At 35.3% G+C, this 24,126-nt stretch overlaps 3 protein-coding genes across 6 annotated transcripts in view; 1 reads left to right on the plus strand and 2 right to left on the minus strand.

Moving 5' to 3' along the window:
- LOC308702727 (tripartite motif-containing protein 16-like) overlaps positions 1–24,126 on the plus strand; it is a 662,678-nt gene that overhangs the window by 312,437 nt on the left and 326,115 nt on the right. The window lies entirely within an intron of this gene.
- Positions 2,942–7,107, minus strand: LOC308704733 (uncharacterized protein). The gene is made up of 4 exons (XM_081389245.1): positions 6,896–7,107; positions 6,672–6,716; positions 3,653–3,997; positions 2,942–3,574 (listed from the first exon to the last, which is right to left on the minus strand). Exons 1-4 carry the CDS (start codon positions 6,912–6,914, stop codon positions 3,123–3,125), a joined length of 861 nt encoding a protein of 286 aa, XP_081245371.1. The 5' UTR covers positions 6,915–7,107; the 3' UTR covers positions 2,942–3,122.
- Positions 8,630–24,126, minus strand: part of LOC308692371 (uncharacterized protein) — a 36,376-nt gene continuing 20,879 nt past the window's right edge. Inside the window, exons 4-6 of one of the 4 annotated variants that reach the window (XM_081368309.1) lie at positions 22,690–22,792; positions 20,150–20,218; positions 8,630–9,728 (exon numbers count right to left, since the gene is read on the minus strand). In XM_081368309.1, the coding sequence (XP_081224435.1) occupies positions 20,185–20,218; positions 22,690–22,792 (137 nt within the window). In that variant the 3' untranslated portion in view covers positions 8,630–9,728; positions 20,150–20,184. Of the gene's footprint in view, positions 9,729–10,303; positions 11,223–16,211; positions 16,580–20,149; positions 20,219–22,689; positions 22,793–24,126 lie in introns of those variants that run through there. The other 3 variants (XM_081368310.1, XM_081368308.1, XM_081368311.1) reach the window with 3 other exon arrangements.

The following is a 24,126-nucleotide window of genomic DNA, read 5'->3' on the forward strand; positions in this document are numbered from 1 at the left end:
CAGAACCATTATTACGTCTGTAACATACAGATTCTTTGAGGTGGGGGAAACTGGTTCCAATCACGGTTAAACAAAAAAACACTGAGATAATATCAAGGAACACACACACACACACACACACACACACACACACACAAATGGCATTGCAAGTGCGTGATGCCTTGTCAAAACAAATTCGCCAACAAAAACATTGGACATCAGAAACGAAGAAGACATGAGATCTTCATGAAGAAGCTTGGTTAAACGAATCCTCCGTTTTTCTGCTGTTGAGTTGAGGAATGTTTTCTGCGTTTTAATATCGTAACCCTTATTTAAACACCATATTCAGTAGGTAAGGGGCTGTAGGTGTGAAACATCTAAAGACGTGACGCCTTCAATAGTCATAAAACACCCAACACTTGGTGAGATTATTCAGAAAAAGGAATCATCAGACTACAACTTGAGTTTTTCTTGCAAACAATGTAATGTATTTTGCTGGTAAATACTACGTTTTACAGACCAGAAAGCTGATGAAATAATACCTTAGGTTAAATTTAAGCAAAAACATTTCTACCATTCAGAAGTCTTCTAGGAAGATAAATAGAGAGAAATTAATAAAACTTTAAGGATTTGATTTAAACAGTCTTCTAATTTTTAAAAGATCTAATTTAAACTTTTGGAGTCTGGAAAAGGGGGAAAGAAGCAGCAAAAGGCTGTTCTACTAAGTACTAAAGATGCTTGCCATGAAGGGGTTAAATCATTTTGACACTGCATACGTCATTAAAAGTTGCATTTTCAGTTAACATTTGTTGTGTTGATTTATTTCGATTTGATTTGTTCATTGAAAATAGCTGAAAGTCTGTTAATGTTGCCAATAAACCTGATTTGCAATGGGGGTTGAGTAATTTCAATTGCAAATTTTTAATTTATTTCAGATAAACTACTCTTCTCACATACTGTTTTTCGCCTACTATGAAGGGAAGTATGCGATTTCGGATGAAGCCTGAAATAGTATCTCAAAATACGTCACAATCATGGTGCATTGTGGTCTATGGATCTGACTGAAGTGTACATGTTGAGCAGACTCACTCCCTCGGTCAAAATCACGTGGTCGATGGTCTGTCCAAATGCACTTCCCTCGTCCACTTGATGAAGTTGAACACACTTCGAAATGGTGGCGGGGATTCACCCGAGGGGAAGTGCTTAGGGAAGTTCACAAGTTTATGGCTGCATCCAAAGTGCCACATGATACTGACATGGAGAATGTAGTAGGCCTACATCTGTATTACATTCATACTACACACATTCATACTAATAGAACATGCTTTTTTAATGGTCGTGAAGTAATTACTTATTCAAAAGAAGTACCTACTCAAAAGAGTAAGCGATTTCTGACGCAGCCAAAGTCTAAAAGTGGAGTTAAATGCAGACAAAGGATCCTTCAAAATGCGACAGCCTTCGTCAGTGCTTGATGACGCGACGATAAGATATGCGTCCTTACATGGATGCAGCCAACCGTAGTTAAAGCTAATCTCTGCAGGGCAACAAGTCTAGCAAGACTTCTGTACTATACACACACAGCACATACAAATAATCATTTTCCTAAACTGGAATTGACACTTTTCTGTAGTCAATGAATTACTTCTTTGATGAGCATTTTTTGGAGCTTTCATTATGTGAGGGTCTCAGTATTTTATGGAAGCTTGTTTCCGCCACAAAATAATAAAAAAAAAAGATAATTGTGACTTTTTATTTCACAATTGCGAGTTTACATCTCGCAATTCTGACTTTATTTCTCAGAATTGCGAGATATAAAGTCAGAATTGCGTGAAATAAAGTCGCAATTGCGTGTTTTAAAGTCAGAATTGCGAGATATAAAGTCGCAATTGCGTGTTATAAAGTCAGAATTCTGACTTTTTTTCTCGCAATTGCGACTTTATATCACGCAATTCTGACTTTATATCTCAGAATTCTGACTTTATATCTCAGAATTCTGACTTTATATCACGCAATTGGGAGATATAAAGTCAGAATTGCATGATATAAAGTCGCAATTGCGTGTTATAAAGTCAGAATTGTGAGATATAAACTATTCTGTAAAAAAAAAAAAAAAAGTCCGTCTTTTTTTTCCCCCTTAGAATTGGACTTTATATCTCACAATTCCGAGAAAAGATGTCAGAATTGCGAGATATAAACTCGCAATTGCGTGATATAAAGTCAGAATTCTGAGATATAAAGTCAGAATTCTGAGATATAAAGTCAGAATTGCGTGATATAAAGAATTCTGACTTTATAAGACGCAATTGCGACTTTATATCTCGCAATTCTGACTTTATATCTCAGAATTCTGACTTTATATCTCAGAATTCTGACTTCATTTCACGCAATTCTGACTTTATATCTCGCAATTCTGAGAAATAAAGTCAGAATTGCGAGATGTAAACTCGCAATTGTGAGATAAACAGTCGCAATTATCTTTTAAAATGTTTTATTCAGTGGCGGAAACAAGCTTCCATAGTATTTGGCCACTTTAGGATACGTTTCACACCTATAATGCCTTCACGTCACGTCACTTTTTCAGTTTTCTTATTGTTTTTTTTAATTATTATTATTATTATGAGTAAAAAGAAGGTCTGTGGTACATATAACATGACGATATTTTGACGTTTTGTTCTAGAACATACACTGCACACACAACCCAAACTGCGTTATCTAGTTGCTTATTAGAAACGTACGTTTTCAAAACATTTTTGCCATGGGTGTGTGTAGAACATGTCAAGTTATGTTAACCGCTTAATTTACAAAACCACCTATAGTGTAGTGATGGGCTTTAGACTTGGGGACCAATCAGGTTGCAGCCTCTCTAGTGCATGATCCAATCAGAGGCAGTCTGATTGGGAGTCATATACATAAGGTATATGTTCAGTGCACTGCTCAGCATCTGTCTGGCTGTCATGTAAATCAGCACGACATCTTTTAGCAGCCATTTTGAAGTGATTTATTTAAAAACTACATGCATAACACACACATGCATGATCTTATGAACAAGCGTGGGTGCCATAAAAATCACTCGTGATTACAATATAAAACCGAGAACCAGCAATAACAACAGGCTCAAGCACAAATCAGTATAAACAGACACATCATTTTTTGCCAGTCATTGTTTTGTGTGTGTCTGTCACATACATTTGAATGACATTCAGTCTTTCCGACATAAGAGAGAGTGCCTCTAACATCTGTCTCTGATCCTTCCGAATATTCTGGATTTCATTTGACAACACTCTGAAATCCCTTTGCATTCCACGAACTAAATTGATCAACTCTGCGAAATCCGCTCTCCGCAACACCTCAGTCTGACTTAAAACCTTTATGAACTCTTGAAAACAGGCGGTTATTATGGTTTGTGGCCCGTCCGTCTTCTGGGTGACCGGCTGAGCCGAAGAACTGTTACTGCGTCGAACAGCATTGACTGCTTGTCTGAGCAAGTATTGGCGTCTGCCGTTGCTAATGGCTTGAGATAATTCATAAGCTTCGCAAGCGGCAATTTCTCCATTGATCCATAGCTCGGCGCATCTCGCATCGTAATCTTGTACGCCTGTGAAGCAATAAAATATACATTTGAATCAAAGTACACGATGGTTACAGATGCTGCATTCGGATTAGCAATACATACTTTCTTTCTCTGTGTCCTCTGATAGTTTCAAACGACGTTTGACTGGAATCCCAGAGGGGTTTTCTGATTCCCTCTTCCGCTTTTCCCCAGATGTCGAGGTCCCGTTGGACTTGGGCCCAAGATTTGGGGCTGTTGTAGCCTGTGGTGAATCCTGTTGCGTCACAGCTTCACCTCCGTCACAGGGTGTGGACCCGCTGTTATCGCCACTCAAAGGTACCGATACCTCGGTTATGAGGTTATTCGGGGCGGCTGCTTTTTCAGTTACACACAACCCGGGGACATCTGGTGGCGTAACAAGCTTACCTTGAGTTGTGTCCTCTTCGCCGCCTGTTAGAAGACGAGCCTCTGAAAACAAAAACAGCCCTCGTTTAGCATGTCGTGTAGCCTATTAAAAAGGGCTGAAAAGGAAACAAAGAACACAATTCTTCCAATAGCCCCTTTCACACATGCAGTCTTTACTGGTTAAGAGATCATGCGTGAACAGGACATAAATACCGGTAATAAATTTACGTTTCATATAGGAATGCACGATATATCGGTACTGGTCGATATGTGTTCATTTTTAATGTTATCATTATTAGCCCGATTTAATTGTTTTAATTTGGACTCTGTGCTTGTGTTTTGAGACAGTGTCCATCGACCTGCATTATATGACTGACAGACAAGAACGGTTTGACCTAAAAATATCCAAATTGAAACTACTGCGGAAAAAAAGACACCTACATCTTGGATGCCCTTGAGGTAAGCTAAAACATATCAAATTAATTTCAAAGTGAACTATCCCTTTAAACTATTTTTGAGCACTTCTGTTCCATAGGCACTGGTCCGTGGGATCATCGCCCCCTAGCGGCAAACCATTCAAATTTCAAAGCCTTTATGACTTAACGAAGCAGAATTCACATTACTGAGTAAGTCTGCAAATCATTTGCAAATGTTGTGAAGCTTCACACGAAGCGGTGATGATCAGGGCCATTAGACATGCAGAAAGATTAAGACACGGAAGCTCAGAGAGATATTTTCTTTCATGTGCAGCCTGGATACAGCAGGTAATGCAAAACAACATTTTAATATGCCACTCCACCCCCCCCCCCCCAATTATGTCATTATGAACACCATCCCTGTTTGTTAAAACAACATCTTGTGTATTTTTACACATTCTTATAGAGAAGAATATTTGATGTATTCATTTTTTTGTGCGTGTCACATGGGCTTCACATACAAAACTGCATGTATTTAAGCACAGACACATTCTTCTATACACCCAAGTGAAACAAGATCATATAAAGCTGGTTGTATTTGTGTATAATTAAATGTTTACATCATTTTACTCTTTCCCCCCTCACAATCTCTGTTTTAGATCCCTTCCCCCACAACATAAAGCACATTCGATCAGGCGTTAGGTGTAAAACAGTTGGAGTGAAGGATCATTGACTTCAAAGAGCCAGACTCTTCACCAGACGTCTTATCTTCTAGCACAGCAGGAAGTGTCCTGAATGATGTCGTAAACAGTGGTCTATCTACTTCTCGTGTGTGTGTGTTAGATACCCCCATTTGCATATTTCTCATCCATGTTTAGATAAAGACATCGCTTTGGCACTCAGTTGGCACACAGTAGACTTTTTCAAAACGCGATTACTTGTAGCATTTCATTCATTCCCAGGAATTGAATTCTTGACATCAGGAATTACATTTCTATTAGCTAGTAACAATGGCAATTTTTGATACCAAGAATTAAATATCAACTCAAAACTATAATTCTCACTAGTTAAATATCACCATAAGCCCCCAATCAAACTCAAGAATTGATTTCCTACTTTGTTGAAATTTCACATAATCAGAAATAAAATTCTTACTAGTAAAACCCTTTATTTTTGATTTCAGTAATCACTTTGTTACTAGTGACAATGTTAATTTATGATATCGGCAATGTGATTGAAAGCCATTTCAGATATCGGAAATTACTCTCCTTAATATTGATATCAGAAATAACAAATGTAACAAGTTGAAATACATTTAGACATCAAGAATTTGCATTTCAAAGAGTGAAAATTTAATTCTTGACATCAGGAATTTATATTTTTACTAGTAAGTAGCCTAGTTATAAATTATGATTTTTCTAAGCATTGTGTTTCTGAAATGTGAATATTTTAACTAATATAAAAATAAAATCTTGATATCAACAACTGAATTTAAATGGCAGCTTCTGATATTTCACTAGTGAAAATTACATGCATAACTTATGTAGATATGGTGTCTCACACAATAGCTATTGTATTAATTACTTGGATATTTCTAAGCAAAGCATAAACTTTAAGTGTGGTTTTATTCAATATTATATTGTTTGAGTGAAATGTATTCAACTAAATAGATATTTCTCAACCTTTTACTAGCTTTTAATAAGTTAAAAGTACTTATTTTCTTTGTTATTTTCACTTAACTTAGTTAAGTAGATTTTACTTAATCCCATATGTGAAATTTACTTAAAAAATATGCTTGTGGAATTTACTTAAAACATTTTCGTGCAAAAACTTGCCAAATAAAAATTAAGTAGCCTAAATTTTACTTAATTTTTTTCAGTGCAGATATCAAGCCTATTATAGTTTTTAGTTGAAATTTAATTGAAATCAATAACTCGTATTTCAGCGAGTTATTACGACATCATTGATATAAAGAATTACATTTTAACTAGTGAAAATTGAATTGTTGATATCAAGAATGTATTCATGCTTGTAATTTCTTTAAATTCTTTCCACATATCGTTGTAATTGATCATTGTAACGTAGGGCATCAGTCGAAATTAGGTTTGTCATACTTATTTTTATCCGTCGGATTCACTGTTTAACTTTAAAGCTATTTATTAGTGTTTGGTTTTCACTGTTTTTTGCTTCTTTTTTAACAAACAAAACATCTCAATACTATTTAGCCTACCACGTGTTCCCCACAATTGTAAAGTTTTGTGAGACAGCGTCAACACACGGAGAATTTCTAACACAAGCTAACAGAAAAGCAAATTACTTACCAATAGTTGCACTGTCTTCGCCGATTAGAGGACGAGCTCCGTCAACTGGGTAATGAGAATAAAACATCTTCTTTAGAATATTGTGTATTAAAAAAGCGGATCGAATTCCAATTCGATTTCGAATGTTGACGTTAAATTGCACGTGAAAGCCACGTCAATCTTATACTTTTTTCATAGATTACTTGGCCTATGTCTAACTTATGTTTAAAATGAACGATGCATACCGTTTAAGTTGGCCCCCATTTTAGCGATGATAAGTTAGGTCGCAGTAGTGCGCGATGGGTCGGTGTTCAGGCGATGGTAAACGCGTTGAGTTGTGCTGCTCTTCTCCCGCGCAACACATGTTTTTAAACTATCCGCCCAAAATGTGGGCGTTTCAAGCATAGACTAAAAAATAGGTTTCAAGGCACACGGTGCAAGAAGTGGGGGGTTTTCCGACGAACGCACAGTGGGGGTCCTACCAAAAGCGCTTAACACTGTAATAATTTAATGCTGGCTGTTATCCAGTCTGTTTCTAATTTAGTTTAATTTAATTTAATTTAAACTATAATTCTAATTAAATTAAAACGTAATTTGCCCCAATGTGTCCCACATGATTTTGTGTGACTATGTTTTATATATATAGCCTATATATATATTTTTTTTAATTATTCTTTTTTATGTGGACCAGTCTCTATACTAGGGATGTCTGGATGTCTGGGGGCAAGACAATTTTGTATATTTTAAAGTAAAAAAAATAATGCAAAGTTTCTCGGAACGCCCTTTTTTTTGCGAGAGAACGCAAAGGCATTGACTCATTATTTTTCCTCAAACTTTTACGTTAGAAAGTTTAACATATATATTAATTTCATTATGAAACTGTGACAGGATTTGACACCTCAGATTGAGAAGGGTTTGAATATTCACGTCATCATAACTTCCACTTTTTATTACGAATGCGCCACCAAGGGCAAGAACAGGAATTAAAATGGGTGTGTGTGGGGGAGGGGGCCCTTGGAGATAACTGGCCCCAGGGCTTTTGTAAGTACTGACATCTGCCCTGCTAAATTATGTAACAAATTCATATTTGTTCCTATCCCAGCCAGCGATACGAGGGTACTCGCGGACCTCTCCTCGGACAATATGCTTATTCTCTAACTGATTATTTGTAAGTGTGAACTCTAGAATGGTTCTTTGTCTCCACTCTGTTCACACTCACATGATGAATCCCGTAGTCTACAGTAAATAACATATGTTCAATAAAAACAAATACTCTTGCTTGTACATTTATTTACTATCTTTAGTTTGTTACATCTTACAGAGAAGAGTGGTTATGAGCAGTGTTGGGGTAACGCGAGTTACGTAATCGGATTACTTTTTTCAAGCAATGAGCAAAGTAACGCGTTACTTTTAAGCGAGTTGCAATGGCATGCGCTGCTGCTGTGTAAACGTGATGGGTATTGTAGTTCTAGAGTAATGTGAGAATGAATTTACTCATCTCACTTGCACTAAAACTGATTCAGTATTCCTCAAAAAAAAAAGATTACTTGAAACTGCAATTAAAATGTTAAAAAAGAATATACTTTATGTATTTAATCTCACTTTATTAAGCAATGTCTTTGCTGCTGACATTCGATGATCCAATTAAACCATACCAATAAGCTAATAAGCAAAACTAATTTACCATCAAATTTTTTTTTTGTTTATAGCTGAAGTAAGAGTGCTGCCCTTTCTTTTCCTGCGATCCAGAACAGCTGCACTGCTGAACGGTTTGTTGGAGTGGCGCCCTCTACTGTACAGGCGTGAATTAGCATTTCCCTCAGCCTTCACTTTTGGTGTGAAAGAGCCTTTACATTGGCCAAAAATAGCACTGTTTTTATATTAAAAAGCAAACAAGCAAGCCCAGCCCATGAGAATAAAAGTACTACACATATGTAACACATTACTTTCGATAAAAGTAACACAATTAGTGACTTTATAAGGGAGTCCCCCATGGGGGTATCTTTATGTATAACTTTATTAAAGCTTAAACAAGCCTAGACAAGTCAAGACATGCCTGAGCAAGTATCAGGGGACAGTCTTTAGGTGGAGAGACTCACTTGTTTTCTTGAACAACACGGACTGTGATTGATTAAAATCACACACCTATGGGCAAATGCCTTTAATACATCAAACATGCAGAAATAATCTAAAACAAAACCTCTCTCTCTCTCTCTCTCTCTCCAGTTTCTATATACCAGATACTCCTATTTTCTGAATAGTGCAGAGCCAAACTTGAGCGTTTCTTGCACTTGTATTGGACGCAATATTGTAATGCACTGCTTTAAAAATAACTTTCCCCAACACAGTTACAAGAGAACAATCTCAATAACCGAGGGAAATTACAAGAACAACAAATACTATTTTAATATATTCAAGTAAATATGAACAAACAAGTTATAATAATCTACTTAGAAATTGCAACATAGTAAAATAGTAAGAATATTCCATTTGCATTCTATTTAATAGATTTGAATGATTATGAAGCATTAATTATTATCAACGGCAAAATAAAAACCAGAATGCCAATGCAGACTATTCACATTTCCCATTCATGCACTAAAATACGAGTAATATGAATAAAAAATCAGCAGAACAGAACCTGCGTCTCATACAGAAAGTGTTTTAAACCGTGATCATGTTTGGCTAAAGTCAGGAGATCAAGCTGAACTTTTCACACTATCATCTTCCGGTTGAAAGTTTTGCAAACCACCGCTTAACCCTCAACTCACATTATTACTTCGACACAGCTGGAGCGTCTGTGACCCTAAGTTTATAAGTGTCAATTTAAACAGAACATGAGTGTTACAGATGTTTACTCAGGGGCAAGTGCAGTGTGACAAGCCCATATTCTGTCCTATATGAAACTCTGTCTGTCTGTGTGTGTGTGTGTGTGTGTGTGTGTGTGTGTGTGTGTGTTCAGACTAAAGAGAGTAAAGTTTGAGCTGTTCCTCCATGTCTCCCTCCGTCATCTCTCCGAATGTGTCCTGGTTTTCTCGGAGCAGTTTGAAGATGGCAGCCAGCTGCTCCTGCTGAACCCTGTGACACAAACACAACAGCATAAACAATCACACACACAGCACTATCTGCAGTCTTCATCACTCACTAAGGCTTTGTCTCAGCTCAAAAAGGGCTTAATGTCCCCCTGTAGTACATTTTATCCCTTAAAACTCACCTTTGATCACAAATTATATATTTAAACGTTTTTCATGCCTTAAAATAGCTGGAATATAACACTACACCCTTGCCTCGTTTATATACGCGGTTCTATGAATATGCAAATGAGCCCCGCCTCCACTCACTCACACCAGCTCAGAGATCCACTGGTTGACGATCACACGTTGATCTGATTGGTTACAATGTAGTTTGTGACGTCAGAAACACCAGCGATTTCAAACCGTGTTTTTGAGACTGTCTTTGGTTCACTGCAGTTTTAAGGAGAAAATACTCAGCAATGGTGTCGACTTATGAATTTGCACATGGTTTGTCTTTAAACAGCACATAGACATATAAACAACATTAAAAGCTTGATTTTCACCACTTTAACTAAAGGAAATTCATTTGAAACATTTATTTTTGTGTATCAGAACAAATGATGCTACAACAGACATTAATCAAATATGGCTCTTTATTGATATTACAAAAGCCATAGGGTGAATCGCACGAAACCCTGTCAAAGTCCCACTTCACCGCAAAATCGAAATTATATTCTCATTACAATTATGCAGAAAAAAAACATTGCAAAAGCATGCAAAAAAACGTAATGGTCCTTTAAAAAAAGGGCTTTTTTTAATGCAAAATATAATTTATTTAATCTCTTCTGCTTCTGGGGTGAAATGTCTCCTGGACAGTAAAATGATTTTATGAGATTCACCCATGTATTTTTTTAAACATTACCAACAACAGAAAAATCGATATGGTTTCTAGATTTCATCATACAGACGTCTGACTCTGCAGTGTGAGCACATTTCCCATCAGCCTGTGATGGTCATAGCGGCGTGTGTGTGTCCGTCCACAAGGGGGCGTGATGATATTTCAGAAGAGCTGGAACATAATATATTCACAGGTGTGTGTGTGTGTGTGTGTGTGTGTGTGTGTGTGTGTGTGTGTGTGTGTGTGTGTGTGTGTGTGTGTGTGTGTGTGTGTGTGTGTCCGTCCACAAGGGGGCGTGATGGTATTTCAGAAGAGCTGGAACATAATATATTCACAGGTGTGTGTGTGCGTGCGTGCGTGCGTGCGTGTGTGTGTGTGTGTGTGTGTCCGTCCACAAGGGGGCGTGATGGTATTTCAGAAGAGCTGGAACATACTATGTTCACATGTTAATGTTCTTTGGTGTTTTGCTTTAAGAAGCTTGCTATTCACAGGCAGAAATGCAAAGTAGCCTGTACAGAAAACAGAAAAAAAAAAAACAGTTTCCATCACAACACATTTCAGAGACAGTCAAACGAAGAGGTCACTCCACAAAGGTCCTCGAGATTCATTTTTAGGGGACACACTTTTCCACACGATATGACTTCTGCTCACTCAGCAACTCTGAAAAATAAAAAACACAAGAATATTCAGTCTCATAAACCTCATACACACATTCCTTCCACACACACACACACAAATTCAAACTAGCCTCAGAGAAACAAGACTATAGGCCAGAACAGAGCCATCATACACTAACCAGTAACTTACATAGAACCGTAAAGGGTTCTGTCAGGCACTTCATATCGAGACCTTTTTAGAGGTTCCACCATGGGATCATTTTATGGATTTAGTTTTAATCAATTTAATTTGAATTCACTGGAAATTTTAGGATTTTAACAGCTCCTTAAAGGGTTAGTTCACCCAAAAATGAAAATGCTGTCAGTAATTACTCACCCTCATGTTGTTCCAACCGCGTAAGACCTTCGTTCATCTTCGGAACACAAATTAAGATATTTTTGATGAAATCTGAGCCATATCTGAATCCTCCATAGGCTGCTATGGTGTCCGAAACTTACTGGCCCAGAAAAGTTATTAAAGAGATCGTTAATATAGTCCAAGTGACTCCAGTGGCTCAATCTTAAGTATATCAAGCGACGAGAATACTTTTTGTGCGCAAAAACAAACAAAAATAACGACTTTATTCCACTTTTCATTTCCTTCTCTCTGGGCCTCGTAGTGTTTTTGCGCTGTGCGTCTGTGGTGCACGTCATCACGCATCACACACATGACCGGCGTCGGCCAATAGTGAGCCTACGTGGTGACGTGTAACACGGACGCGCTGCGCAAAAACACTACGCAAACCAACTAGAGGTCCAGAGAGAAGGAAATGAATAGTGGAATAAAGTCGTTATTTTTGTTTGTTTTTGCGCACAAAAAGTATTCTCGTCGCTTGATATACTTAAGATTGAGCCACTGGAGTCACTTGGACTATATTAACGATCTCTTTAATAACGTTTCTGGGCCAGCAAGTTTCGGTCACATAGCAGCCTATGGAGGATTCAGACATGGCTCAGATTTCATCAAAAATATCTTAATTTGTGTTCCGAAGATGAACGAAGGTCTTACGCGGTTGGAACAATATGAGGGTGAGTAATTACTGACAGAATTTTCATTTTTGGGTGAACTAACCCTTTAACATGCTTCATCACTAGAAGAGGTTTAAATAAGTCGTTAAACATGAAAGTATTATGTTATCATTTAAGACATTTCTCCTTATGAAGGGTTCTTTAAAATTGAGTCAAGAACCCTAGAGTTCTATATAGAACCCCACTGAAACTTTTTTACCAAAGGATATGTACTAGCAACTCTGAATTAAAGTGCAAGACACTTCAGGTCAATAGAGTAACTAATGGATTTCACCATACTTTCCCCGGTTGACTGATCACAGTACATTAAATCAATTGTTCTGTATTACATTCTGAAATGTTTAAATATGCAAATGAAGCATTATCTAAATAAACATGCACTCATTTGCATAAATGTCCAGCACAATAATGTAAACATTGCATAAAAGCAGGTTCAATTTTCATTTTGTTGCTACATTAAACTTTTTTACAGAGGGGTTTTTGGGATTTCTCTTTTTATCACGCCATAAATCAGAAAATGGTCATCATCAGTCAGATTTTTTTTTTACTATGTTTTTAAGAATATAAAGTTACAATGCATGAAAATTATATGAACAAACTCTGAAAAAAAATAATAATAATTCAGAATGTATAGTATATACAGGAATAAAAGTGAGATTTCTGCCTCAGTGAAGGAGAAAAGGAAAATAATTTTAAGAAAGCGGCATTTAAAGATATGCATTGTAATCAATATCTACATATGCAGATAGTTCTGAAAGAAGACAATTTATGGAAGCAAAAAAAGCCCAAAGTCTCAAAATTGACCAGTGCATGAAAAAAACAATAGTTTTGCCTAAAGTGTTTATCCTTGAAATGTCTGTAATTTCTTTCTAATCATATTAAAGGTACACTATGTAACCTTTTTGTTCAAAATTAACAATTTAAATAATGAGTCAATACATCATCAATATTCCTTCCAAAACATGTTTTTGTCTTACCCTGATTCACTGTGGTAAGTCTATCATAAGCGCTTACATTTTAGACCTGTCGGGATAGGTTATATTTTAGTTCGAACATGTTTTTTCTTTAATTTTATGGTACTAAATTATATTTACGCTGTATTCATAATCCATTTATTCACTTTTTGAGCATAGACCTAAAAATGTCATTTCCAACTTAAACTGTGATAAATCTTGAATGCTTTGGAGCACAGACTAAAGACGACACTTGGCAGATTATTGCTAAAGTGAAAAATGTTTTAAAAAGTGAACAAAAAAAGTTTTGTTATGAAAAATGCACAGAAATATTATTTTCAAATTTTATATGAAATATATATCTTCAAAAACACTTTTTTATTCTAAAAAAATCTATAAATATAAACAAGTTGTGTTCCAAATTTGAGCTTGATATCTCAAAAAATGAGCTTTCAGTCAGATTTTGTTTAGGCCGCAGTACCAAACGTCTCCACTAGATGAAATTCGTCTCCCAATAATTTCCAATGCCGTCATTTTGACCATGAGGAGCACAAGTGTGACTATTTTTTCCAGGACAATTGACCCTTTTCGTATCATATCCATAATTATTTGTGTGTACTCATAGCAAGTGCTTTACTAAGATTCGTACCATTCTGATGAAGTAAAAAAAAAAAAAAAATTTCGGTAAAAAAAACTGAAAAAAAAGAGAACTGAGGGGTTTGAAATGTTGTAAAAGAGATGCAGAGATGATGGTGTTTTTAATCACTCAACAGGAGTAAAGTATTTTATTGAACAGATAAACTGCAGCTCTCTTCATTGTAAAGCATTATTGTGAAGGGTCACGTCATTATGGTTGTTGTAGCGCTGTGCTGAAACTTATTCTTAGTACAGTGTCCATTAATGGGTAAAGCTACAGTAACGTATTCAGCTAGTCAGCTTGAGATCCTTTCAATTTAATATCTCTTAAGTCTAGTGGTGAATGTTTTACGAGCAGTAGATTAATCATTCATCCACACAGACACACACAGCCAAAGCACATCCAGAACAATGTTCTTCCACAAAATGCATGCAGTTTTTTTTAACCACTAGAGGGCCAAAAGTTACATAGTGCACCTTTGAGCTCTACCGCGTCTGTGACGAGCCGGTGATTTCAGTGAAAATCATAAAGCCTGAGTTATGAGAGATGAATCGATGAAGGAGCATGTCACTCACCGTTGGCAGCTCTGGTGTCGTGATGTTACTGGTTAAGGCTTGGCCGAGCGTGTTAGTGGAGCAGCGGTTGGAGGCGGTGGAAACTTTCAGGAGACACGCTTGTAGTCATGTTAGTAAAGTGTCCTAGCAAACACATTGGTTTTCATGCAATCAGATTTAGTTGATTACAGCAAATCCAAATGATTTGAAGCATGTGCTGCCGTGACCCACAAAGGTGTCATGCGACGAGGAATCAATTTTCCTTGATCTTTTGAGATAAAGGAGCCTGATGTACAATGAAAAACTGTACACAGTATGTGCATCAACACATGACTGCCCGCATTTACACATCAATGATGCCTAGGGTGTTCAGAAACACACTGTTCATTTCAAAGGATCAGAGAGAGGCTGGGCAAATGGTCATGAAAAACCTCAGGGTATACAAAAAAAATTCATATCAATAATAAAAAAGTATGATATGATCCCTTTAATATTTTCTGAACGTGCCATTGTTTCCCATGCCGAGCACAAGAATGGTACAAAAACGCACGCAAAGACACACAGACAGAAGTCTTCAGTCAGAAAACCTAGAATAATTTAACTTTCAGTTCAATCTAAAGTATAAACAGCACTTCTCGCCTCTCTTTTGGTCTACTTTGAATAATATATTCTGTTATTTGTTCAAGTTACAGTAAATCTCTTCTAAATTTACCTTTGACTGGGACTATCTATTATTACTACAACGAATCATGCGATTATGTATGCATTACTTAATCGGCAGAAAATTGCATTAATGCATTATAGAATTGCGTTGAGTTGATCTCTATGTATCGCCAGGGTCATGCATTATTCAGAAATTATGAGCATCAGATTAAGAATATGAATATAGGGGGTCCTCGAATAAATAACATTTTAAAGGTGGTGTAATGTTACCAGCAATCCTAACAAAAGTAATTCAACTAAATCCCTAGCTATGTTTCCATTCAAAGTTCAGAATTTAACGTGGAATATTGCGTCAAACATTTGCGAATAAAGCAGCTTTTCCATCCCATGTGTTCAAGAGAACAAAACCGCCACTTCCTGGGAAATTGCCACAAAATATCTGTAATAAAAATGGATCATGGATTTTTCCTCCATCATAACTGACCTGGGTTTTAGAGTGCAGGAAGATAAAGGAGCGCACAGATGAAACACAACAAACATGGTGTTTGGGAAATGTAATGCTGTGAGGAAATAAACAGAATAATTCAGACTTTGGCTCAAGCATTTCAGAATGATCAAACACACATGTGAGATGCTGTGACGTGATTGGTCCATTGGTTACTCCAGTTATCCAATCACATCCTCTGTTGAGGCAAAGTCACGTGAGTTTTTGGTTGTACATCAAGGAATTTATTCAGTAAATGTGTTTCCATCATAGTTTATGTTTATGTCTAATCTGATGAATGTATCCGCCTCAATTAATACGCAGTTTTAGTGTTTTGTAATCGTGGCGTTTCCATCCAGCATTGTTTATGTGATATCCCAAAATGCTCATAAAAATAGGTGGATGGAAATATAGCTAATGATTAAATCACAGGAAAATGGATGTTATATGGTACTTTTTGATGAAATTTTGATGGCTGTTTATTATTTTGACAGTACTGAACTTAGTTTATATAAGTGCGTTTAATCAGAAAGGGAAAATATTCTACGTATCAGGGAATGAAAAGGCAAGTTATGTAAAAGTGTTGAAACTCAGTGTTGAATTTCAGCTCAAAATACTGTGTGTGGCATGTCGGATTACACTCAAACTCACTCTCATTAATAAAAATGGGGATGATTCTTACATTTTTTAATTTTGCCTCACATTTTTACATTTTACATTTTTAATATGTACAATTCACTGCATGACCTTTTATTTACGGTATCATTTTACAACTCTTTTTTTGGATTGGATGGAAGTAAATGTAAGGTAATGCAAAAAAATATTTGGACACCTGAGCTACATATACAAATGCTTGCAACATCTTAAATCATCTTGATAACAAAATATTAAAACACGTACTCAAATGCCACTAACTTCCTCGTCTTCATCATTTTTGTTCAGTGTCTTTGAACCAGCAGGTGTTCTTGGGATTTTTAGTGGAAGTATGAACTATGAAGTCAGTTCTCCTCAGGTTCACACAGGTGTCCAGAATCACATTAACTATAAACATGATTAACTAATGCTTCAAAATCATTCTTTTGAACAGACACTTGCCCTGATAATGACAATTCAGACATTTTAAGTGTGCAGGCTTAAGTGTCCAAATGCACTTTGAGGCCACTGCATGATTATTAATACACTCTTTTAATATACACTTCCAGTCAAAAAGTTTTGGATCAGTAAGATTTTTAATGTTTTTTTAAAAAAGTCTCTTCTGCCCACCAATGCTGCACTTATTTGATAAAAAAAGTAGTAATATTTTTAAATATTATGACAATTAAAAATAACTGTTCTTTACGTGAATGCATAGTAAAATGTAATTTATTCCTGTGATCAAAGCTGAATTTTCAGCATCATTACTCCAGTGTTCAGTGTCACATGATCCTTCAGAAATCATTCTGATATGATGATTTGATGCTCAAAAAACATTATTATTATCAGTGTTGAAAACAGTTGTGTACAATTTTATTTTTCAGGATTCTTTGATGAATTGAAAGTTCAAAAGAACAGAATTTATTTTAAATAGAATCTTTTGTAACATTTTAAATGTCTTTACTATAACTTTGGACCAATTTAATTCATCTATGATGAATAAAAGTATTGATTTATTTTATTTCTTTCCCCCACACAATTAAATTAAAATTATTACTGACCCCAAACTTTTGAAGGGTAGTGTTTAATGTTACAAAAGCTTTAGATTTCAGATAAATGCTGTTCTTTTGAACTTTCTATTCATCAAAAGAATCCTGAAAATAAAAATGTAAATAATTGTTTTAAACACTAATAAAATGTTTCTTGAGCATTTAATCATCGTATTATAATGATTTCTGAAGGATCATGTGACAATGAAGACTGGAGTAATGATGCTGAAAATTCAGCTTTGATCACAGGAATACATTACAGTTTACTATATATAAAATTTTATTTTAATTTTTTTAATAAAATAAATGAAGCCTTTGTGAGCCGAAGACTTCTTTTTAAAACATTAAAAATCTTACCGATCCCACACTTTTATCTTTTTCAACTTTCAAACTTTTTAGTGTTATGTTATAATTAAAAATTAAAAGTTATGTATTAAAAGTTATAAATTATTTTGATTCACATACTAATTTTGCAAAAGTAGCATCATGTGTTCTCCATCAAAAGCAGGTTCTCCGACTTTGGCAAATTACTGTACATCAGGATGGCTATTAATACCCATAATGCCCTGCTCATAATACACAGGCCTTGATGTGTGTTCAGTGACCTGCATCTGTGAGCATGTGTGCGTCACAATAATGAATCCCTTGAGCTCTGTTTCTCTGCGAACGCTTTCAGACAGATGCAGAACACATTCAGCCACTCTGCTTTGTGAACAACAGCCCATCATTTGACCAGGAGGACACCCTAAGTGGAGACCACTGGACAGTCCACAGGTCAATGCAGTCCACAATGTGCAGAAGACACAGTGATCTAGGACACAATATAGCAGCTGGATCACAGTGGCAAAGGGATAGTTCACCCAAAAAGGATCATTCTGACATCATTTACCCACTCTCGTGTCATGCCGAACACATATTATTGGCATTCGCTCATGGAACTCTGAAGATGTTTGGGAGTAACTTTAGAAAACTTCAAAAGAAACAAAGAACTACAAATAAATTAATAAATGGTGACCAAAATCAAACAAATAATCAAACAGTAACTTTACAAACAAATAAAAGAAGAGTGACTTTACAAAAAATAATCAAGTGAATCTACAAACAAATGAATAAACATCTTTACTAAAACAGACTTAAATAAATATATAAACAAACAGTAACTTTACAAATAAACAGTGACTTTACAAACAAACAAACAAACAAATAAAAAAGGAAAATAAATAGTAATAAATACATATCAATAAACAAATAGCACCTTAAATAAACAGTGACTTTACAAATAAACAAACAAACGGTGACTTTACAAACAAACAAAACAAACAATTAAATATACTGACTACAAACAAATAAACAGGGACTTTACAAACAAACAAACAGTGACTTTACAAACAAACAAACAAATAAATAAACAGTGACTTTACAAACAAATAAACAAATAAACATTGACTACAAACAAACAAATAAAGAGGGACTTTACAAATAAATAAACAGTGACTACAAACAAACAAATAAACATTGACTACAAACAAACAAATAAACAGGGACTTTACAAACAAATAAACAAATAAACATTGACTACAAACAAACAAATAGAGGGACTTTACAAACAAATAAACATTGACTACAAACAAACAAATAGAGGGACTTTACAAACAAATAAACAAATAAACATTGACTACAAACAAACAAATAAAGAGGGACTTTACAAATAAATAAACAGTGACTACAAGCAAACAAACAAATAAAGAGGGACTTTACAAATAAATAAACAGTGACTACAAACAAACAAATAAACATTGACTACAAACAAACAAATAAAGAGGGACTTTACAAACAAATAAACAAATAAACATTGACTACAAACAAACAAATAGAGGGACTTTACAAACAAATAAACATTGACTACAAACAAACAAATAGAGGGACTTTACAAACAAATAAACAAATAAACTGACTACAAACAAACAAACAAATAAAGAGGGACTTTACAAACAAACAAATAAACAGTGATTTTACAAACAATTAAACATTGACTACAAACAAACAAATAAACAGGGACTTTACAAATAAATAAATAAATAAATAAATAAATAAATAAACAAACAGTGACTACAAACAAACAAATAAACAAAGTGACTTTACAAACAAACAAATAAACAGTGATTTTACAAACAAATAAACATTGACTACAAACAAACAAACAAATAAACAGGGACTTTACAAATAAATAAATAAATAAACAAACATTGACTACAAACAAACAAATAAAAAAAGCGAATTTACAAAGAAATAAAGACTTTCTAAATAAAATGAATGAACAAATAAATGTGACTAGAAATAAATAAATAAATAAATAAATGTGTCTCTACAAAAAAAAAAAAATAGTGATTTAAAAATAAATAAATTGTGATTTTACAAATGAATAAATAAACAGGGACTTTATAAGTAAATAAATGTGTCGACAAACAAATGCATAAATTAATAGTGACTACAAATCTTTGTATAACAACTACAAAAACAAAACAAAACAAAAAACACTTTAAAAATAAATAAAACCGGAACATTACAAATAAATAGTGACTTCACAAACAAACAAACAGTGAGTACATGACAGAATGTCATTTCTGTGTGAATAAATACATACAATATTGACTTAAATAAATAAATAAATAAATAAATAAATAAGGACTTGTGTGTCTTTACAAATAGAATGACCGAATGTCATTTCTGGGTGAACTCTTTCAGTAAGTCAGCATGTCAGGAGCTGTCAGTGGCACGGAGGACACTGAATAAGGAGAGTGAGTGGAGGGGAAGATATTGGTGTTACACCCTGAGAGTCGGCAACACAAGGTGATGGGGGGGTGGGGGGGGGGGGGGGTTTGAGACTGTGGGGGTGTCAGGGGTCAAACTGAAGTAAACGATACCTTACCAGAGGTCTGACACAGGCATACTGCCTGGTGCTGTTTAAAGAGCGGTAAAGTCATTTGTCAACTCTATCCTGCAAAGATAAAGGGCAGGAGCAGAGGATATTATGTACATACCGTCCCTACAGCCACACAGATGCACACTAGTGACTTCTGCAAAGGGGAACTGTTGAAATCATCTCAAATTTACCGAATTTACATTTATGAGAAAGCAATCTCGGTTCAGATGCCGACGTTAGCATCTGCTACCTGAGAATAACTGAAAAGAAAACCTTCAAGTTGGGCAGTTAGCATGCGGCTAAGATAGTTATGGAATACTCACTACAAAGATTTAAAAGTCAGTTTTAAATTAGACAGAACTTGCTCAAAATGTTTTGGTGTTGCCTGACAATCTACATTCACATATCTGCTTTTTTAGTTCAGATCCTCCACCGCTCAATCTGCATGTTTTATCAGGTAAACAAACCGCACCCAGAGTGAGCCTGAACCTCCAGCAAACCCTGAGAGTCTGCTGCAGATAATGTGCAGAGTGCTTAACGTGTGTGTAGCCTCCTTATCCACACTCACACTCACACTCACACTCACACTCACACTCACACTCACACTCACACTCACACTCACACTCACACTCACACTCACACTCACACTCACACTCACACAGCCGTGGGGTGGCTGGAAGGAGGTACACATGGCCCAAAGGGAGGGGGGGAACAAGAACTTTCCTCTCACAACAGATCTATACTGGATATGGACTGAACTACCACATTCAGCGCAGAGTTTCATCGTTTTAACAAAACATTTCCAAGCATATAAGAGTCTAATAAAAATAATGGTAATGTTCCGTTTGATAACATTAGATATGAGCTAACTAACCATGAAAAACAGTTCTAAAGCATTTAATCTTCTTAGACAATCATAATCTCAATATTTACTATATTATTATTAAAATGCACATACACACATAACTGACGAGTGTGTGTGTGCGTGTGAGTGTGAGTGTGTGTGTGAGAGAGAGAGAGAATTAATATAGAATGTGATTAAACTCACTGTAACTACCTCTCTCTCTCTCTGTATGTGTGTGTGTGTGTGTGTGTGTGTGTGTGTGTGTGTGTGTGTGTGTGAGAGAGAGAGAGAGAGAGAGCAGTGCATTAATATAGAATGTGATTAAACTCACTGTAACTACCTCTCTCTCTGTGTGTGTGTGTGTGTGTGTGTGTGTGTGTGTGTGTGTGTGTGTGTGTGTGTGTGTGTGTGTGTGTGTGTGTGTGTGTGTGTGTGTGTGTGTGAGAGAGAGAGAGATCAGTGCATTAATATAGAATGTGATTAAGAATCGCGAGTATTCAGACAGACCATGGTATATTATTACTTAATGGACCTGAGCTAACATGATCTAACAATGAACAGTAATTTTAATCATTTACATTAGCGAAGAATATTAATAAACACTGATTAACAGATTAACAAATTATATTGCTCATTGTTAGTTAATGTATTAGCTAACATTAACTAATGGGACCTTATTGTAAACAATAACTAATAATAACAATTGCAAAAACAACAATACAAATAATAATAACAACAATAATAATAATAACTACTATTATTATTATTATTATTATTATTATTATTATTATTATTATTGTTAATAATAATAATAATAATATAAAAAATAACACTATTATTATTATTATTACTACTACTATTACTACCTTTAATAATAACAATACTAATACTAATAACTGTTATTAATATTACCATCAATAATAATAATAATAATAATGATAATAATAATAATAATAAACCATTATTATTACGACCATTAATAATAATAATAATAATAATAATAATAATAATAATAATAATAACAACAACAACAACAATAATAATAATAATAATAATAATAATAATAATACCAACAAACAACTATATATAAAATAAATAAATAAATAAAAAAATAAAAAAATAAAAAAATAAAAAAATAAATAAATAAAAAAAAAATAAAAAATACAATTATTATTATTAATTAATTATAAATTATTAATTATAAATTATTATTAGTAGAAGTAGTATAGTACTAGTATGACTTCACAGAAGCAGAGCTATGGCCAAGATCTGACATATATGCCTATAATTATTATTAATATTATATGTTTTGTGAATAGAACTTAATTTATAGTTTTGACCTTTTGTTTTTACTTCATCATTATACTATATAGGCCTGTGCTGATGTGGTTTGAAAACCTTTGGGCTAGGTCGTATCGTCCCTGGAACTCAAGTGATGAAACCTGACACAAGTCCTTTACTGTAGGCCTCTAAAATACGTCGGTTGCATATTCATAAACACCCGAAAAACTCAACACTGCCGAGACTAAAAAGTGTCATTCTCCATACTTCATCCACACTACACACTTCAAATGCTGTTTGATTCAAGCATTTCTAGATATATATGAAGTACAAAACAGTGAACTGTTGTTTTTGCTGCTGTGTGTTACTATGAGACACGCTTGTTTCTGTGCATGGATTGAGGGAGAAGGGAAACACTGACCTTTGCTCCTCTTCCATCTCTTCATTGGTCATTCTCTTCTCAAACTTGGCGGTCCTCTTGTTACCGGTCTCGCCCTCATCTGCCACTAAAGCAGCTGCAACATCTAAAGGAGAGGACAGCACATGTATCATTGACAAATGACAATAAGAGGAGAACACTAACAGTGAGGGATGCTCATTTTCCTCTAGAGGATATCTTTTTTTTTAAAGAAAGCTGCTTTTAACTGAACAAAAATACAGCAAAAACAGTAATATTGTGAAATATTATTACAATTTAAATTAACCGTTTTCTATTTTAATAAATGCTAACAATAAAACAATATATTTTAATATTTTAAATTAAATGTTAAAAACAATAGTCATTTTATGATTAAATTAAAAGTGATTAAAAATCCCCCAGCGCCCCATCTGTTGAAGTTAGTGGCACTGGTGCTACTGCTCTCAAGTGTTAGTCTGGAGCCCTGACAATGGAGGCGTTTCAGGGAGTTCAGAAACAGTGCGCACTGATATAGAGAAGACCAGAACTCATGCTGTTTTCATGCTCAAACAGCAACATTACACACTAAAAGTTAAAACACGGAGAGAAAAAAAAAAAAAAAAGCAGAAAAGGGCCCCTTAACATCGTAACCTTACTGACTCAAAGCATAAATTCCGGCCAAAAACCTCTGTCTCCTGTCTAAGTGAGCTTCAGAGAGGAACATACTTCATCTGTATGCAAATGGCAGGTGTTAAAAGTGTCAGACAACAAGACAGAAACTCTTACGTGACACTGTGTCCGGTTCCTAACCCAGATTATCAACCTACCAGCCTAATCCACTTGCAGGCCTGTCAAGTTATTGGCGCTGGCAGCTAGGAAGTCTTTATATTAATTCCAGGATAAAGGTTGTTCTGTACATGCTGTTGACGGCTGAAGCCTGTTTCACACGCACCTCATATCTGCCGTATCTGCTGCTGAATCTGGGTCTGTTGCTGTTATAATTCATAAACTGACATGTTTTGGCACTGGAAACACGGCTCCTTTGCGAACTAGGGTTATATCTGAGCACACCCACTGACGTCTGGATGTAAACACAGCAGAATCTGCATCCTAGAGGCCAATGTACCGCTGGGAGAACAAAGAAAGTGTGTGACCGGGACCCAGTTACACATTGGCGTCAATTTACAGCCACAGAGCACAAAGAGACAGTGTGTTTGAGTGGGTCGCCCCATGAGTGTTTATCTCTGCCAGCACTCACAGCCCCGCTCCGAAAACACTCGCTCTCATGGAGTGTAATAAAAACATGCTGCTCACGGGCAGACATGACGAGAGCAAAATGAAAGACTGCAGAAAGAAAAAGGATAAATATAAATGCTTTCCCCTCCAGAATATACATTTCTTAGAGGAAATGGCTCCTTGTCAAAATAGAACGACATCTTATTTTATTACATTTTACTCTGA

The sequence above is a fragment of the Scardinius erythrophthalmus genome (assembly GCF_964197995.2).
Source record: "Scardinius erythrophthalmus genome assembly, chromosome: 1".
Classification (NCBI taxonomy): Eukaryota; Metazoa; Chordata; class Actinopteri; order Cypriniformes; family Leuciscidae; genus Scardinius; species Scardinius erythrophthalmus.

Bases quoted from the DNA above. Each gene is read 5' to 3' on its own strand.
- LOC308704733 (XM_081389245.1), bottom strand. The intron at 3,998-6,671 runs GTAAGTAATTTG...TTTTGTTTTCAG, and splicing joins CGAAGACAGTGCAACTATTG to AGGCTCGTCTTCTAACAGGC. The intron at 3,575-3,652 runs GTATGTATTGCT...ATTGCTTCACAG, and splicing joins AGAGGACACAGAGAAAGAAA to GCGTACAAGATTACGATGCG.